Source organism: Zosterops lateralis (genome assembly GCF_965231275.1).
Source record: "Zosterops lateralis genome assembly, chromosome: 8".
NCBI classification, from domain to species: Eukaryota; Metazoa; Chordata; class Aves; order Passeriformes; family Zosteropidae; genus Zosterops; species Zosterops lateralis.
In genome coordinates this window covers 28,110,912-28,129,813 of record NC_139768.1, presented here as the reverse complement: position 1 = coordinate 28,129,813, position 18,902 = coordinate 28,110,912, and the positions used below count along the sequence as shown (strand labels likewise).

General features: G+C 51.2%; 1 protein-coding gene across 1 annotated transcript in view; it reads right to left on the bottom strand.

Annotated features, from left to right (window-relative positions):
- INPP5A (inositol polyphosphate-5-phosphatase A) overlaps positions 1-17,010 on the bottom strand; it is a 176,247-nt gene extending 159,237 nt beyond the window's left edge. Inside the window, exon 1 of the mRNA XM_083866547.1 lies at positions 16,926-17,010. Within this exon, the coding sequence (XP_083722673.1) occupies positions 16,926-17,000 (75 nt within the window). The 5' untranslated portion in view covers positions 17,001-17,010. The remainder of the gene's footprint in view (positions 1-16,925) is intronic.
- Positions 17,011-18,902: the final 1,892 nt, after the last annotated feature.

Sequence of the window (18,902 nt, the reverse complement as noted above, 5' to 3'; positions counted from 1 at the left end):
ACAACCCCTGGTACAGCCCCAGTGTCACACAAGCACTGCCAGGGCTGTGCCCCAGTGCTTCAGCACAATGCTCCTTCCAACACTGCTGGGAATCCCACCAGAAACCAGGAAAACCAACATCACCTGCCCTGTTCCAGCTCTGGGATACAGCATCTGTACAAGCGTGAGTTCAGCAGCTTTAAAACACTGCAGGCCACGTTCAAAACACGATGAAAGTCCGTGAATTGAGAAGTGCACTTTAACCTTTTTGCTCACTAAATATAAAGATGTGACAGTTCCTCTCCCTGACAGCTAGGAAGGACTGACATCAGTATGAGAGATACACATCGCTGCAACATACCAATAATAAAATAACCATTCATACCAATAACAAAAACCATTCTAAAGGAAGAATACAGCAATTGTGCTTGGGGTTTTTACCTTAACTATCTGTCAGGTTTAAAAAAACAGCAGAGTATTAAACTTGGCTTATCTTGAAAATAACACATTCTGCTTGACAAATTAAAAAAAGTCTATTCCAGACATGCAAGTCCTAAACACTGTTGAACTCAGCAGTTACTTGGTTGAAATCCAGGAACTGGCATGTTTTCATTTCCCTGTTATCTCCTGTGCTCCTTGACAGAGCATGGCCATCGTCACCAAAGGAGCAGCAGAGCTCTGGGCTCACCCTCTTCTCCAGCCTCTCACAGAGCTGCCAGCAGCTTCACCCAAGAACAACTGCTCTCACAAACCCAACTGCTGGGAACGTCTGTGCTGGGTTTAAAAAAAGAACAGCAACTTGAGAAAGAAAACTACAAGAAAATCCAGTTAAAGGGTAGCAAGCAGAGCTTCTTGTGGCTAGAGATTTCAGGGGGCCTTGCCACACAAGGATGGCAGACACATTTCAAAAAGTATTCGATTAAACAGAACGAGGAAGAACAGAAATTGCACATTGCCTCCTTTTTTAAAGGCCAAATGGGATGCTGCTGTGTTTGCAAAGAACACTCAAAGACATAAACAAGATGCAGCAATAAATTCCAGTGAAAGTCTGAAGCTCTGCTCAATGAAAGCAGCCCAGTTTTGCTCCCTGCCTCGGTCTGTGCTCTGCAATTTATCAGAGGAGCAAATGTCAGGCAGTCTGAAAAGAGGACACTTCAGAGGACTGCGCCCCTCAATTTCATCAGCTGGGCCAAAACCCCCATCACAGCCCCTGGCAGAGTCCCACCAGGAACACAGAACTGCTTCTTGCCATCCTTCACTGCCACAGCAACCCCAGCTGTGTGCTGACCTCCTCTTCACACCATGCTCAGCACTGAGCAGCTTCTCCTGCCCCCTGAGTTAGGGCAGATTGCACTCACCCTACAGCACAGGAACTAATGGGGGAACTAATTAATTAACTAATCAATTAATGTGCCAAACAGGCAACATGCAGAGCACAGCCACTTTGCTGATGGTGCAGCATTCCCTGAATTAATCTCACCTCTATTCCTACTTATAATATTTAAGCAAAGCCCAGCATGTTATGAGAAGAGCAGCAAAGCTGTAGAGCAGGCTCTGTAAATCCAGCCCACACATTGCCAGCAGGAGCAGGCACCCACAGCTGTGCTCACACTGCAGCCACCCCTTGTCAGGTGCCCCAGACATTTAAATCACCCCTTTAATGCCATGTCCTTTGGCATTTGCTTTGGATTCTTCCCACAAGGTAAGACACTCACTGTACTCCAGGTTCTGTATCAGGCACTGAATTTTAGGGAGGTTTTACAAGCAGTTTGTTTTCCCATACTGAGACCTTGTCTCCTCAGCACACACTATCATTTACAATGCATTTATACTGTCAATTTTACTTGGGGCTCTCCAGGCACCATAATATTAATTAACCACAAATACTACCTGAGCTCAGTTCAGTTGTTGCTCCTGTTTGAGATCCCTGAACAGCCAATACATCTTGCAATACGCTACAGAAATATTTATGCAACATGGCTTTGGACACAACAACTTCCATTTTATCCATCTCTGAGGCACAGGCAATGATAAAAGGAGGAGAAAGATACAAGACAGAAGGGAGAATGTTGCTCCAAGAAAACTCACTACCATGGAGCCTTGGGTTACCCTTCCAAACCCAGAAGAGGATTAAAAGGGCCAAAGAGATTTACCACCTCCCCGATAACTCACTTTAAGCACAGCTCACTAGGGAAGTGTTTATTGCGACCTGTTCACATCACATTTTCTTCAAGTTCAGAAGTCAGTTCCTTCCAAAATATAAAAAAAATCACACAACCAAAACTCCCCCCCAAAAAAAACCCCAACAAAAAACCACCACCACCACAAAAACATCCCCAGCAAACAAAGAAAAAAACCCTGTCACACAACCAACTAACTGCATTTCTAAACTCTGGAGATAAATCCAGCTGGAGCACAGCTGAAGGCAGGGGCACAGTGCTGTGGCAAAAGGCACTGATGGACAAAGGCTGGGTGCTGGGGGAGAGAACAGTGCTGGGGTCAGGGCTATTTCTGCACACCCCAGCCCCACTGACCACCACAGGAACCAGAACCAAAACAACCCTGCAACTCAGTGTTTTCTGAACTGAGCTCTGTAGTAGTTAGTCCAGACTGGTTCAGTAGCTCCATCAATCACCTTAAGCTACAAGGTGAGCAGCCTTTCCAGCTGTTTTTTATGACTTACCATAAACTTACTCTAATATAGAGGCCCATTTGCCTGTGGATCCCTTGGTTCAGGAGGTCAGAGGGGAAATGTGACAGACTCACAAGAAGTGGGGCAAAGGCAGCACCAGAATGGAGAACACATCCCCCCAGCTCCCCCCTGCCTTTGGAGCCAGCCAAGCAGGCCAGCACCTTCCCAGGAAGGACCAGGGTTCCACAAAAAGGCCACGAACTCCAGAGTGGGCTCAGCTGTGAGTAGGGCTTTGATCCAGAGGTCTCAGTACTGCAAACACAGTACTCAAACCAGCATCTTCCCTGAGACACAGAACCAAGTGCTTCGTGAACAATGCAGCTTCTGCTCTCTCTTCTAGGAGATCTGTTTCCAAAATGCATTAAAGAATGGAATCCAGGGTTACTGAATTGTTTGGAAAAAGCACCCATTTGTCTCCCATGGCAAGTCACAGCTAGTGCTTAGAGACACATAGACAAGTCAAATGAACTAAATCCCCCAGTTCCAGACGGCGTTTTGGCAAATCCACCTATAGTGTTTCCACATGATGATTTGCTTATGCTCTGCAGGGGAAACACTTGCATAATCCCACAGATTATACTTACAGCGATATGCCTCAGGTTGTGCACACAACAGAAAGGGATACACTGCTCTGAAACATCAGGCAGACAGCCTAGGAGGGCCGTGAGCATCTGTCCTCTACCAGCACTGACACCATACACCTATTCTTTACCTTAAAATATGTACCAAAGGAGAAATAACCATTTTGAGCAAGAAAAAGCATGAAAAACAGAACACACGGAATAGTCTAATAAGCTGTCTTTGTGAATGTCACATTTCAGAAACACTGGAAATTTCTACTTTAACAAACAACTTTGTACGTTTCCTGACTTTTCTATACACCCATTTAACGAGACCTTCCGTTTTCCTAGAGCTTTCAGGTTCATGGATTTAATTAAGGCATTTCAGAAGTGCTGTAAAGACAAGGTAAGAATTTCAATTCTGCCAAGATCTAAGGAAAACACCTCACATTTTTCAATTAATTAAACTACTAGTGAGCCTTCTGACAAAGCTGAGCAGCTGGAAGTATCTCCCTCCAGGATGGAGTGACGCACAGAAGCTCAGCATGTGCACATTTCGTGCAAACACAGTTAAAGTGCTGTCTAACATATTCTCCAATTCTCAACAAAAGCTCTGAGGAGCTCTAAGGAACACAGTAACACGACCCAAACATTTCCAGACTTCTCAGCAAAGCCAGCTTTTCACTAAAGCTGAGATTCACCATTGGCTTATCCTTGTATTTGGAAGAAAAAACACTAACAACGTTCCTGCCAAGTATGAGGCTACATAACATTCACTTTTAACTGTCTGAGGATTTGGGAGTTTGGGGATTTGCTTGGGGTTTTTTCTCGGTTGGATTTTATTTGTTTGGCTTTTTTTAAGCAACTGTCTCTTATTCAGGATATACATTAATACTTCAGTTATTTGTGTGACATCCAGGGAAATGGCTGTGATTCTAGATAAGAACCCTGTCCATCCTCTTCTGCCCCAGTCCTTGTTCCCATTTCTGGATCCCACTGAAGAGGTGAACCTAAAAGTCACAAACTATTCCCACCTGAGCAGCTCCTGTGCATTTCTGCTGTGTGGGACAGAGGGGTCTCTCCGTTTCTAGGACATGACCCTGCACAGGCTTTCAGGATAAACCCCTGCCCACCACATCGAGCAGCAGATGAGACAGAGACTCCTCCTGCAAAGAATCCACAGCTGCAAGCAAAGCTGCTTTCTGTTTGCAGAGAGAGACGGGGAGATGGAGAGACAACGCTGCCGATAACCACGGCCCCAAGAGACCCCACCAGCCCTGCCTTCCTCCGTGACCCCCCGGAGCACCGTGACAGCTGCCCCAGCCACCCGTGCTGTCCCTGCCACCCGTGCTGCCCCTGCTACCTGTGCTGCCCCGGCCACCCGTGCTGTCCCTGCTACCTGAGCAGCCCCAGCCACCCGTGCTGTCCCGGCCACCCGTGCTGTCCGTAGGAAACCGCCCGTGAGCCGCCCGGTGCCCCCGGAGCTGCCCGGCCCCGGAGAGAGCCGCCCCGGGCCTCGGCTGGGCTCCGGCAGGAGCGCTGGGCCAGGCCAGTCACCTCGACAACGGGTTTGCAATTCCCGGCACAGGGAAGGGTCTGGACCTGCCCCGCTGCCGGCGAGGCGGCACCGCCAGCGCAGCGAGCGAGCGAGCCCCGTCCCGCCGAGCCCGGCCCCGGTCCCCCCGATTCCCCCGTCCCCCCGAGCCCGGCCCCGGTCCCGCCCGGTCCCCCCGAGCCCGGCCCCGGTCCCCCCGATTCCCCCGTCCCCCCGAGCCTCCCCGAGCCTGGCCCCGGTCCCGCCCGGTCCCCGGTCCCCCCGAGCCCCGTCCAGCCCCGGCCCCGCTGGCCCGGGGCAGGCACGGACAGCCTCACAGGCGGGCCTGCAGCTCCGACTGTGCCAGATGTGCCAAAGTGACCTGCAGTTTCCGTGCTGCACGTGACATTCAACAAATGGGACTGAACAGAAACCTAAATCAAGAGGAATAGTTTATTTTTACTCTCTGTCCTATGACGGCTTTTCCCGGTTCTCAGCACAGTTGTTTGGACCGATTGTGCCCCCAGCAAAAGCCGGCGCTGCTGCACACACAACACAGGAGTAGATCAAAAAGCAGCCAGACAAGCAGAGCAGTTTCTCCGCTTTTGAATCACCTCCCAGCACGTGTCTCTGCTGCAGCTTCCTTTTGGGGCAAATACCACTTTAGCTGCCAGTAAACCCTGCGGGCCCACTGCCCTGACTGTCCCAGGCAACTCGGAACACTTTTCTGGCTCTTTCCCACTTCTGAAGGAACTGGGAACAGTGTATTTATTTGCTCCTGAAACGTCAACAGAAAAGCAAACAAACAAAACCCATCGGAGCTGCAAGCCTGGCTCGGAGATTCCAGTTCCCACACTGAGGGCATGAGGAAGCTTTCACAATATTTAGAGACTATGAGCTGACAGACAAGATGCATGGTCTGCCTGCAGTTTTTAGGAAAGCATGCACATGGTTCCAGTTCCTGGACCAGTCACTCCACAAAGCTTCTGGAAGTGGTCTACATCCATAACAGAAATGCAGATAGAAAGGGAATGAGGATTTGGCACAGAATGTTGAACAGAGAAGTATGCTGTCATCCCTAGCAAGGGCTGGAAAGCAATGGCATTGGCAGAAAAGATAAAACCGAGGGGAAAATGCACAATGTCCGGCTACAGAGACACAGAATGTGGTGCAGTTCTGGACTCCAGCAAAGTCTTGCAAGAGCCAGGTGCTCAGGGCCTTGTCCAGGTGGCTTCCAAGTACCACAACTCTGGCATTTTCTTATGGACCTTTCTGAATGCAGCAGCTTCTGCCCTTACCTGTTTAATATGCACTTTCATCATACAACACTGAATGTTCACAGAGGTTCATTATTTTTAAGATACACAAGCAAGTCTTGCACTGAAATTCACCTGCTTATCAAGGATGTCTCCCTTCCCCTGGCTGATGCACTTCTGTCTTTTTCCATCCTGGGAGACAACTTTCTGTTCACACACTTCAGTGACACTACAATGATGGTAACAGCCTACAAGAACAACCAGATCCACACAACATTCATGTAATTGAGGAAAAAAGTGAGAAAGGAACTACAGGTCCTTCTTTTCTGAGATAAGTAAAAGGTGCACAATGGTCATAAATAACAAATACTTTAATATTTAGTAAAGACAGCTGAAAAGGATTTGTTTCCTTTTTGCTAAAAGGATGTCCCACAAGACAAATGAGAACTGGCTTCAGAGCCTGGTGAGCAGTGGAGCCAGGATCAGGCCTGTCCTCCCAGCCCAGAAAAACAACACTGCCAGTTCATGAAAATAAACTTGTTTTAGCAGAAGATTTTTGGGTTACATCCAGTTCTCTGAAGTGCGTGGGTTGGTCCTATCATACTGTCCCACCCAGTTCTTGACTTCGTGTGCCTGGCAGTATTTGAAGTTAAAAATAAATATAAAAAGTACTCAGTTTTTCAATTTCTTCCTTTAATAAAAAGCAGAATAGGAATTCTAGATCATAACTTTCACTCTGAACAGATAGTTTTAAAAACATTTTGAATGGTCTGGTCAGAGACACAAACAGCCAATGCTTTTGTCAAAGGGAACATTCTTTGTGTAAATCTGCTGCAGTGCTGGACCCAATGACAGCTGTCTGCCCAAGAGTGCACAGAAAGGTCTTCACTGCCCAGAGAGTCTGAGAAAAGCACAAATTCCATCCTTAAATAAAAATTCTGCATTAATAAAACAGAGCCAAAGCTGGCTGATGATACTTCATGAGTACAGACTTCCCTCAAGTGATTTTTGTATAATTTCTTTTCACATTCACTTGACATACAGAGTTCAGCATTCAGTTCTGAGCTGTTCCTACAGGAAAACTAGTTTTGCTTTTCCAGAAGGATTGGTAAAGCCTCTAAACTTAGAGAGTTTGCCACTAAGGAAAACAAAAAACTTCAAAACAAGCTCCCACCACATCACTTTAAAAGCTTTAATGGAAGAATTCAGAAGTAGGTCCTGCTCCCAATGCCTGTGTGTCCCTCACTGTTCACCCACTGCAGTGCCAGCAGTGCCCCCAGCCTGGTACAGGGGTGCTCCAAAGAGCCCAGACATTAACATGCAGTGCCCTGCCAACACAGTCAAGCATTCCAGGACAATTAAAAATTTCTTTTCAAGAATGCAGTGGGAAATGGAAGGTGAGGAGTGAACATGTAGAGGCAGCTCTACGTCAGGGAAAGTACAACAAACAGGTTTTGGATCCTGTGTGTTCCCAGGGCACCCCAAGCCTGTGATCAGCCTCGTACCCAGGGTGAATGTTCTAGAGAAGGTGACGTGATCCACATCCTGTAAACAGTGTCTGTGAGCCTGCTCAAGGCAGAGACACACACAGAGCACCTTTCCCTGCCTCTACTCGCTCCCATAACTGAAGGGAGCTGCTTTTGCTTTGAGCTTGTGAGAGCCAGGAACCTCTTGTTAAGCAGAAGGCTCACACAGCTCAGATTATCTGGGCCTTTGTTTGAGCAGGAGCTTCTCCAGGGTGGTGCATGCCCATGCAGGCTGTGCTGCAGTCCACGTGAGCTGCTCCTTTGCCTTTCCTCAGCTGAAGGAACAGGCCATTGCCATGGTGTCACCCATGGCCCACACGGCCCAGCTCTCTGTTTGCACACCTGCTCCACCATGCTCACCTGTCATCATAGCCCTCCACTGCACTACCTTCAACTTCAGAGCCTCCAGAGCATCCTTCCAAAATCCTGCTCCTTTGGGCAGAGAACTGAGGCACCGTGCGCACAGCCTGTCCCCAGCAGGGGAGTGCTCTCTGTGCTCTGTCCCCAGAGACAGCTGGCTGGGGATCATTGCTCTGGGTCACACAGGGTGCTCATGGCTGAATGCAAACTGAGCCCTGATCTCCAGAGCCTAGCCCAGCATCCCCACCACTAACCACCACCTTCCTGGAACACACCTTTTGCCCTGAAGGCAGTTGTTTTTCTCTCCAGGCTGTTTTGAGGGTTGGACAGTCACTGTACAACACAGGCACAGTCCCTGTGTGACCTGTGGTGGCTCCTGGTCTCCCATACACTGATCTGCAGCTGTGGGTGCTGCAGTTCAGCACTAGGGGCTCCAACTTTGAGCCTCATTTAACACAACATGTTTTGTATTGCAAGGGAAAACCTCCAAACCACCTCATTCCAGCACCATTCAGTACACTGTCCCTGGACATGCCTAAGAGGAACATGCATGACTACCAGATGCAAACCAGCCCAAATCAACATTTTTCCCTTCTGGCTTTCAAAGACTGAGCACAAGCAGGATGTGAGCAAATGCCACAGTTCCAGTGCTTCTGGAGCTGTCAGTGGTCTGCAAGGAGCAGGCAAGCCCAGGCCACGGATGGGGGAGAGCTGGCCAGCTGACTGCAGCCTCCAGCATGGATGCAGGAAGCAGGCAAACAAAACCAGGTTTGTCTTAGAAAAAAAGCTTGTGTGAGAGAGGTCAGGATTTCTTCTCCTTTACCCACATTATCCAAAAGCTCTTGCTGAGCAGAAGCCCTGACTAGCCTCTGCCCAGGACAGGCAGCCCTGCACCTCACGCATCACCCATTGTCTCCTTTCTGGCTCTGCCACAATTCTGTGTGACATTAAAGCCTCTCCTGACTAGAGCTTTTGGCTGTGAACTGTAGAAAAAAACCAAGGTGAAACCAGGGAAAGGAAGAAGAGACAAAAGAGTCAGGGACAGCAGGATTTGTCAGGAATATAGGTGGGAGAGCTTCTCACCAGCTTGGGAAGCAGTACAAGAAAAGATCAGAAGCTGTTTTACTGTGGACAGATCAAAACCTGAAGGGAAAATCCTTCCAGTCACAAACCACAAGTGAAAGGAAAGCTCTCCATGTTGCACCTTGGCACCTGTAACCACCTGAGCCATGGGTGCCGTGAATCACAGCCCAGAGGTCTCAGCTGTGCTGCAGGGCAATAAACACCCAGGTGTCAGTGACAGCCACACCCCCAAGGGCTGCTGCAACCGACCCGAAGGTACCATGAGAGAACAAAACCTGTGACAACACCACAGGTTAATTGCTTTCCTGAGCTTTAATGTTCTGCTTTCAAGGATATCATTTGTTACAGCTGACTGACTCATGAAGATGAGTGCTTAACAACTTGAAGACATTAATGAAAACCATCAATTATATCTGACTTCAAATATCATATAAGAACAATGAACACTTTTGTTTGCTTCAATACATGCTTTAACTTCAAGTTTTGCCAATAACGGGAAAAGTGTTAGAAATTAAAGTGATTAAATAAAATATTTACATTTTAAAGTGATGTACAAATACTGACAGTAGTGCTAAGAATGTTGAATAACTGCTACCCACCATTGGAAGAAGAGAAGCCAAAGTAACATTTTACTTTTAATATTCTCTCTTCCCCAGAATGATGATTATTATGCTTAATGTGAACTTCTCCACAATATGAAAAATAACATATTTCCATGGAAATTTCAGCAGGGGAAGATGCCACTTCAGTAACAAAGATGCCAAAAAAAATGCTAAAGGACTCTGACAGGCCATTCAAGAGCCACTGAAGTCAGAAGGTCCTGTTTTGCCCAGGACCACCTCCTGTTCTCCACAAAGAGAGTAAAAGATGGTTAGAGAATATTGAATAAAGTATCAACCTACACAAACATAGATGCATTTTGAGAGCTTCCACATACTAAAAGCAAACAAATGGCTTACAGCCACACCTGTCTGTCTGACTCTTTTCTGTTCTTCCAGTTTAAGGTAAGAGTTTAGGGGCAGAGGACAAGGCAAAGCTATAGCTAAAGTGGCTGATGTTCTGCAGGGTGGTGGAAGAGACACCTCCCAGAGCCACACTTAAAGCCAGTTTGTCTTCCAAGGTAGTTCAGCCACTAGATTTCCTCTTCCCACTCGGATGGCAAGGCTTGGCATGCCTACGGTGGAGCAGAAACTGAGTTTAACCTGGTGGGATCTCCTCTTCAGCAGGGAACAGAGTGTGCTCAGGCAGCCACAGTCACCCTCCTGATGGTGTACCAGGCACCCACAAAGCAAAAAGACTCCTTCAACTGACTCACTTCACATCATAAATGAGAAGTAAGCAAAGAGCTTTCCGAAGGAGGTAAGTACACATGGTACCAGAAAGGGAGTGTCTGAGGTAAAAAGAGGAAATATGTTCCTGGGGGTAAAATATATAAACAGTATGATGAAATAAATAATAGAAAAGGGGAAGAGAGAAATAATAAGTAAAAACCAGATCAGCTCTTTATGTAAATCATGAAATCTGAGGGTTTGACTGGTATTCTGTGTCTTTGAGGTCAAATTTCGTGGTAGGAAAATTGATGATGAGAACTTTGAAACAGGAACAAAACCTTTAAAGTATGGCCTAGTGCTTGTCCAAGGTAAAAAAAACTATCAGACCTGCATGTAATGCTTTCTTCCTATGGTATCCTACTCACATTGCATAATCTCATATTCAAATATGAAATAAAATAGGAACTAAGTCCTTTTAAATCCTCACACTGATACACTGGTGATTTGTGGAAGCCCAACAAGCTGCAAAATGTCAACTCTGATGCTTTAAAACCACATTAAAAGAAAGGTGTAATTATAATGCACTTTGCCACTATTACCTCCTCACGTTCCATGTGCTCTTGTTGTCAGTGATAACACTTAAGCAAAAGGAAAAAGAAAAAAAAAATATAGTCTATAAGATAAACCTCTGAGCATCTTCCTTAAGGAAGGTTAAACACTGTACCAGCTCTTAATGGAAACTCTTTTGCTCAGAGAATTGTAAAACTATTTGCTAAAAAGAAAAAAGTGATGGATTTGTGCTAAAAAAGTAGATTTTTTTTAAGCTTACAACTCCATTTTGGAGGAAACCTCCACCCTCTGTGCTGCCTGCACTGTTACTGCTCCAGTCATCCTCAGCAAATTACAACTTTAAATTTTACAAGTACATGGATGCACAACAACATGTCACTGCTTTATTGCACATCTGCTTTGGGTCTTGCTCCTCATTTATACTTAAGAGAGGACTTTTCTCTGCAGTCATACTCAGCTGTCACTCTGGGTACACCCCAGGGGCTGCAGGGGAGCAGGACATGCACCCAGGAGCACAGCACAGAGCTGGGGATGCTCTGAGTGGGGCCCAGATCAGCAGTGACCCCCAGGACACACTGACAGGTGTCCTTAGCCCACCCCAGGGGTGCCAGGAGCTGGGATCCCTGGAAATGACACCCAGGACAAGCATTCAGCTGCTGTCTGGGAGGGTCTGACACTGACCCTGTGGGACTGCACAGCCATGAGCACATCACCCACCAAAGACAAACAGGAGTTCCTGACACGTACCACCCCCAGGCAGCCCACAGCTGCTCCAGGGAGCAGCACTTGTCCTGGGACACCTGCACCAGGCACCTGTGCAGCCCAGGCCAGCCCACCTGCACCAGGCACCTGTGCAGCCCAGGCCAGCTCAGGCACTGCTGCTGCTGCAGCTCCCCCGTGGGGCCCGAGCCCAGGGCTGCCCACACACATCCCTCAGCTCATCCCCAGAGCAGAAAAGGACTTTCAAACCAAAATCCTCTCACAGCGTCACACTGCAAGGCACACAAAGCCAGGGCTACTCCACAGCTGGGTCTGCTTCAAAGTTCCACCTCCTGCACAGGGAGTTTAGAATGGAGTAAAACAAGAAAGCCTCCTAAAATACAACATAAACACGAATATGGCAGAAACTGAAAGAAAAACATTTGAGAGTCTGTCGGAAAACCAAACAAACAGAAGGCAGCAACAATATTTAAGAAATTAACAGGGCCACTCCCACAACAAAAAAAAAGCCAACCCCAGAAAGCAGACACCAAAACAACCAGAAACTAGAAAGCACAAAGTGCAGAGTCAGATAAAGAGAAGTTGAAGATCACTTATTTCTACAGTTCCTGTCATAGAGAACACTGAAAAATACTTTTCTCATGGCCTTCTATGTTATTGCTGAAAAAGGACACAGCCCTCCATGCAAGTCTGAGCTGTGAGCACACAATCTTGCAGCATCAAAGAGAGCAGGACAAGGACCCCCAAGTCTGGGGCCCAAGTGCTCAGTGCCAGCCTCATCCCCAGCTCCCACCAAGCTCCGGGCACAGTGAGGAGGATGGACCCAGCAGCAGAGCCAGGCCAGGACCCTTCTCCCACTAGCCCCTCCCCTCCTCAGTTCTGCTGCTCTTGCCCTCCCCGGGAGAACACGAGCCCAGGAATCCCCATTCCCCCCCTCCGTGCCAGCTGCCAGCATGGCCCAGACACTGCAACAGCCCAGGGAAACATCACCTAACCTGGACAGGCTGATCTGCCCCTGCAGGTAACAACACCACTGCCTGAGCCTAAGGATGGGTTAAATGTTTCCCATCAGTGAAGTAACAAGTTTCTTTTTAAAAGTCACAAGGAATCAAATACTGCCTTTCCCTGGATCCTGTAGCTGTGATTTGAAGAGAGGGTGCCTTGAATTGCAACATGCTACTACTCTTAATGCTTCTTCAGAAATAAAAACCAAACAAATACATTTCCAATCCTACTACATTGGAAACGTTCCACGAAATTCAAATAATTATTCATAGGGGAAAAAGAAGAAAAAACAAAATGAAAGCCAAAAAACCTTTTATAGTTATCAGCTAATACCAGCTAAATACACAGATGTCCAATACCAAAACAAACCTACACCCACTGCTTCAGAATCAGATTATTAGAATCAGACATGATAAAGAGACTGCACTGTGATCACCACCCATCAGAAGGGCAGGCTGTTTTGAAAAATTATTATGGGAACTATTTCTACTTCAAATTCAATTGATAGACTTCAGCTTTTAACAGAAGTAAAGAATACTTCAAGTTCATAGTCAGATTTAAAGAATGAGTTTATTTATAATAATACTACAAACAGGTGTTGGAACAGGAAGTTCCATCCCTGCCCTATTTGTGTACTGGATGAAAAAGGGACACATCCACCCCAATGTGGACAGGTGAAGGCCATCTCAGAATGTCAAAGCTTATTGCCCTACCATGGCACTGTCAGACAAAGGCCAGTGTTCTGTAGAGTTAAAGAAAACAGGGGCACAGGTAGGGCAGTTAGTGATGCTACCAGAATCCTGGGTATCAGCACCATACAGCAATTCCCTGGCACACTTCTCTTTTAAGCTAATAAAATAACATGTTCTGGTTAACTTTTACCCACCCTTTCATCACCGCACATCTATTCTGACTAAACCTGTCCTGAGAATTTAAGAATTACATTCATCCAGTGCATGAAAATGGAAGGATTTCAGAAGCTCTGACTTGTTTTAGGCTCATACACTGCAACTTCAAAGAGCTGGAACAAATGAATTATTTCCCAAGCCGGAGAGGAATGTCAGAAGCTGTACACCAAATTCTGCTGGGCACCTTGGAAATCCTTTCCCTGAAGACCTACATGGAGACACTTAACCAGCACAGATTGCCAAAGTCACCCGAAACTGACCCGGAGTAGGCAAGATTTTCAGGTGTGAGCACCCAGCTGGTTTTCCAGTGTTGGTGCCTGCACCCAGATGAACACACAGCACACGGTAACAAAACTCCTGGGGCAGCCACAACAAAGGGATTGCAAAGATCTCCACCTGTCCCCCTGCAGCAGAGGCAGCACAGCTCCTGTGCTGCCCTGGCCATGTGGTGGGGGAAGATTTCTCCACAATCCCCCCTCACCTGCTGCTCACACCCCTCTCCCAGGTGTCTGCCACAGGAAAAACGAGCAGCACTAAGCCACTTAGAAGCAGCTGAACAGAATGAAGAGGATACAGCAGATTGGAAAAAAACCCTCAGGACATAAATTAAATCCCTGTACAGCCGAAGCAGCACAGTGCCAGACAAATGGATTCTGTGCCCCCCACAGCACTCAGCTCATTGCAAGTTACATGGGAAATTTTGTCAATGCAGACAGAGGAAGCAAAGGAAGCAAGGAATCAGGGAGAGGGAGAAAGGGAGAGGATGGGATCACAGGTGTGGGTTGGAAGAGACTTTTAAAGATCATCTAATTGAATTCCCCTGCCATAGGCAGGGGCATCAGAGGAAAGGGAAAAGATAAAGAGTGACTCATGGGTAGCCTGAACTCCCTATTTTGTTACTATGTATATTGTGATAGAACCAGGAAATGAGTCTACAGCAAGAAAAGCATTAAATGCTTAATTAAACACAAAGGTACCAAAAATCATACATGTTCATATTCATGAGATGCGCATGTTCACGTAACTTTGAAGAATATTTAAAGATCTAATACTCCCTTAATATTTTTAATGAAGCAGCAAAACTACCAGTGGAATGAAATGAACCCAGTTCAGTCCCTCTTCACTTTGCCATGTTTATTCATGAGCTCCTAGGTCACCACTGCAACAGGCAATTAGCGGATGGGGATGGCTGGCAGGAGTAAACCCATGTGTTATTATAACCTGCTTCTGGCAACGGGAGAGCAAAAAAAGCAATTTCCCCTCTTTGCAGGAGTACAGGCAGGTCAGCAACACCACTGGTCTAGGAAAGACTGTCCTACACAGGCAAACCTGCCTGTATATGGTATTTTAAGCTGTAAAATGCTGGTGTCAAGAGCACTTGCACACACAAGCAAACAGCGCTCACACAAAACACACGTGAAGTGCAAACCATGCTGCTGCCACACAGCACCAGAGAGCAGAGAATCAGGGAGCAGAACCACACAACATCAGAGAACACACAGAGACAGGGCAGCACAGAGCCACAGCAGCTCCACCCTGCAGGGCCCCATGCCCAGAGCCCCCTGCCCACAGCAGCCTCTTACCTGCCCTGGAGCTCCAGACAGGAATGCTCCAGACAGAGGGCTTTGCCCACAGCAAAGGAGACAGCAGCCCTGTGTGACTGGGGGAGCCCAGCACAGGGGCCAGCAGCCCCGTGGGACTGGGGGAGCCCTAACCACCCCATCTGCCAGTGCTCCTGCACTGTCTCAGGACAGCACAGGCTGTCACCCTGCCTCAGGCCAGGCAACATCTGACTGAGAGAATGGCGTTTAATTAAAACACCTATCACCCACTGAAATCAGAAATAGGAAACGTGAGCTAAAGGAATGGGAAGTGGTTTTCCAGCCCAGCTCTGGCACAGTCCATCAAAGCAAGTCCTTGTTCAGGACTGAAATCATTCCAGGTCACAGCAAAGAAACATATTCCTCGACTGCACGGGAAGGGCCCAGCAAGCAGAAGCAGCCACTTCAGACAGCTGCCACATACAACTCGAGAGCCAAGTCCCCAAACCCAGTCAGTGCCACCTTCCCTGCACCCAAACTGCACTGATGTAACTCCAGAAGCCCGGCCAGGAGCTCCACCAATCCCAACTGCCACAGCCACACACCAGGACCACAACCACAGATGTTCAGAACAGTCTTTCCATTTCCCACCCTCCAGTGGAACCGATCCAAACAAGCCTGGTTTTGCTGCTGTAGAAAACTCAATTTTCCACGGCAAGGCAGCTGCTGGCCAGAAGCGAGGCATGCTCTCAGCGGTGCAGCAAACGCCGCACAGGGAGCACACCCCGAGCCGGGAATACCAGCCAGGGAGAAGCAGGAAATGGCAGGGTCTGACAGCCGGGATTCCTGCAGGGACACTGCTCTCCAGTGCCTGCTCCTGCCGAGCAGGGGAGCACAGGGCTCACGGGGATGGCAGGCTCGGTGACACAGAGCTGTCACCCCCCGGCTTCAGCCCTGGAGTAGCAAAGAGGCAGGAACCACCTGCTGAAACCCCACTGAACACCCCGGCATCACTCACACAGAGATGCCGTGCGTGCCCAAGGCCACGACCATGACCATCACAATGAAATGAACATTTTCACAGTGTTCATCCAGTACGAAGCAGCACGCTTAAGTATAAAACTAACTGTGGTGACAACAGTAAAAGTCTACTGCACTTAAAGGTGAACTGCATCATTTAACTACAGCTGTTACAACCAAAGTGTGAATGTCAGAACAGCCTTTAAAGTGGTGAAAAAGCAAAGCAGACTTTGAAGACCAGACAAAAAACCCCTTGGGTTACTGCATTTCGGGGCTCTGTGCATTGGGCTCAGAGCACACAGCAAGAACAACACACAGCACACGCCTGGAGCCAATTCTCTGCCAGATGTGTATGACTCTGGAGCGAGCAAACCCCTGGGAACGCTGTCCTTGTGCTGTGTCTGCCCTGCTGGGGCCGGGGGCTCTGCCGGCGGCTCTCGGGGGCCAGCGATGGTCAGAGCTCTGCCTTCATCCGCCCAGCCCAGCCCAGCCGGGCGTTCCTCCTGCGCCCGCCCGTGCCAGCCGCGGCTCTCGCCTGATTTGCGGCGAAGGAAGAGAAGAGAACCGCTCCGGAGCTTTGCCCTCGCACTCCGCCGAGCAGAAATTACGCTGCATTTTCGAGTCACACCGTGCCCGGTGGCCGGGGAGGAGCGCCCGGAGGCGGCCGGGGCGCTTCGGGGGCTGTGCCGCTGCCCCGAGGAGCCCCCGGGCGCTGCCGACGGTGTCGCACGGCCACCCCCCGAGGACGGGACACGGACACGGCCACCCCCCGAGGACGGGACACGGGCACGGCACCGGCGCCCCCCGGCCCTGCCGCCCCGCGCCGGGCAGAGCCGGGACACGGCCGGGACGGGCCCCCGGCCCCCGCCGCTCGGCCCCGCTGCCGCCCGCGGTACTTACGTCGTCGAAGAGGGAGCCGACGTTGGCGGTGACCAGGAGCACCCCGGCGCCGGCCGCGGCCGCCTTCCCCGCCATGGCGCGGGCGGAAGCGCGGCCGGGAGCGGCGGCGCTGCGGGGAGCCCGGGGGCGGGCGCGGGGCGCTGCGGCGAGCGGGGCGCCGGGCCCGCCCCGTCAGCGCGGCGAGAGCTCCCGGCGCGGGCAGCCCGCGAACATCCGCGCCCCGCGGGGCCGGGCTCAGCGCTCGCCCGCCGCCGCGCTGCTGCTGCTGCTGCTGCCGGGACGGCTCCCGCCGGCGGAGGCTGGCGCCGGGCCGCGGCGCATGGCAGGGCGGCGGTGCCGGCGGGGCGGTGCGGTGCGGGGCGGGCCGTGCGGGGCTCGGCGGGGCCGGGGCTGGTGTCGGTGTCGGGGCGGGTCCGGGCGCTCCGCGGGGCCGCCGCCGCTGCCGGCTGTGCGGGCGGGCGGGCGCGCCGGGATAGCGCTCTGCGCGCGCGACGTCACCGCCGCCTCGCGCCGCTCTTAAAGGGGCAACGCCACCCGCGGCGGGCCCGCCACACGCCCGGCGGCGCTGTCCCACGGCACGGCCCGGCCCGGCACGGCCCGGCACGGCACGGCCCGGCCCGGCACGGCACGGCACGGCCCGGCACGGCCCGGCACGGGGGGACACGGCCTGGCCCGGGGGACACGGCCCGCGGGACACGGCGGGCGCGGCTCGGCGCGGGCCGCTCCCCGAGGAGCGGGCGGGGCGGCGGTGCCCCACCTGCGCACGGCGGCGCTGCCCGGGGCCGGGCCGGGGCGGGGCGGGCGCGGCCTCCCGCGGGGAGCGGCTCCTCGGGGTGCCCGGCCCCGGGGGATGGCGGCCGCGGGCCCCGGCGGGGCTGGCGGGGAGCGGGGCCGGGCCGGGCCGGGCCCGGGGCACAGGGCGGTGGGGCTCGGCCCTCGGGGCCCGGCGGGGCCGGACAAACATCCCGGCAGCGAACAGCCCGCGGCGGGCCGGCCCCGCAGGGCCCATGGGTGCCCCGGAACCCTCCGCAGGGCGCGGCAGCCCCGCTGCGGGAGGAACCCGCCGGTAACTTTGCCCAAGAACCCTGAGAAATGACAGAGGAGAACATCCCCCTTGGCGGCCCGGGTGTCCGGCGGCCCTGGGACAGGGACAGGGACAGGACACGGCGCGGGTGACCCCGAGCTGGGCCCGGGCACGGAGGGAGTGACACCGACCCCACGGTCCGTCCCCCCGAGGCTCCTCCGGGCCGAGCTGCCGCAGGCGGGGACGCGACCGGAATGGCAAAAGCTCGGCCGGATCCTGAGCACCGGCCTGCCTTGGCAGAAGGTACAAATTAAATATAAAATTAAATAAAGAAGATGCTGAAATTCTGGAGGTCTGCCCCATCCATGGGGCACTGGCTGACCTCCAGTGACCCGTGGCACACAGACAGATGCAGTGTGGAGACACGGAACAGTGCCGGACTTCTCTGCAAAGCTTCTCTAGGGTTTTGTGCAGCTCCTGAGACCACAACACTGCACAGAGTTGCACTGTAGATACGGCGATCTTGGGTGGATGCAGCCATCAGAGCTGTCAGAAGTGAGCTGATCCCACACCCCATCCCGGTGTGCCTTGATGTATTCACAGACAGGGGAAAAGAAAATAAAACGGGGGAGGAACTTTGCTGCTGTTGTGTTTTTGGCGCAGCGTTCCAGCTTCCAGCCAGCAGCGATTACATCAAAGGCAGGCTGTGCTGGAGGGCCGTGTCGGATTACACCAGCTGGGAAGGGATCCCATGCCCGTGCGGCGGCCAGGTGAGCTGTTGGGCAGTGCTCAAGAGCAGGAAACTGGAACGGGAAGAGCCCAGTGAGGAATCACCCGTGCGATGTGCAGGGACTTTGCCGATGGCTTTGGCAGAGGAAGCTCTGCCGTGTGAGGGTGTCACCGTGCACACAATAGAGCAGTGCCCAACCACTGCCCGGGCTGATGGCTGTGAA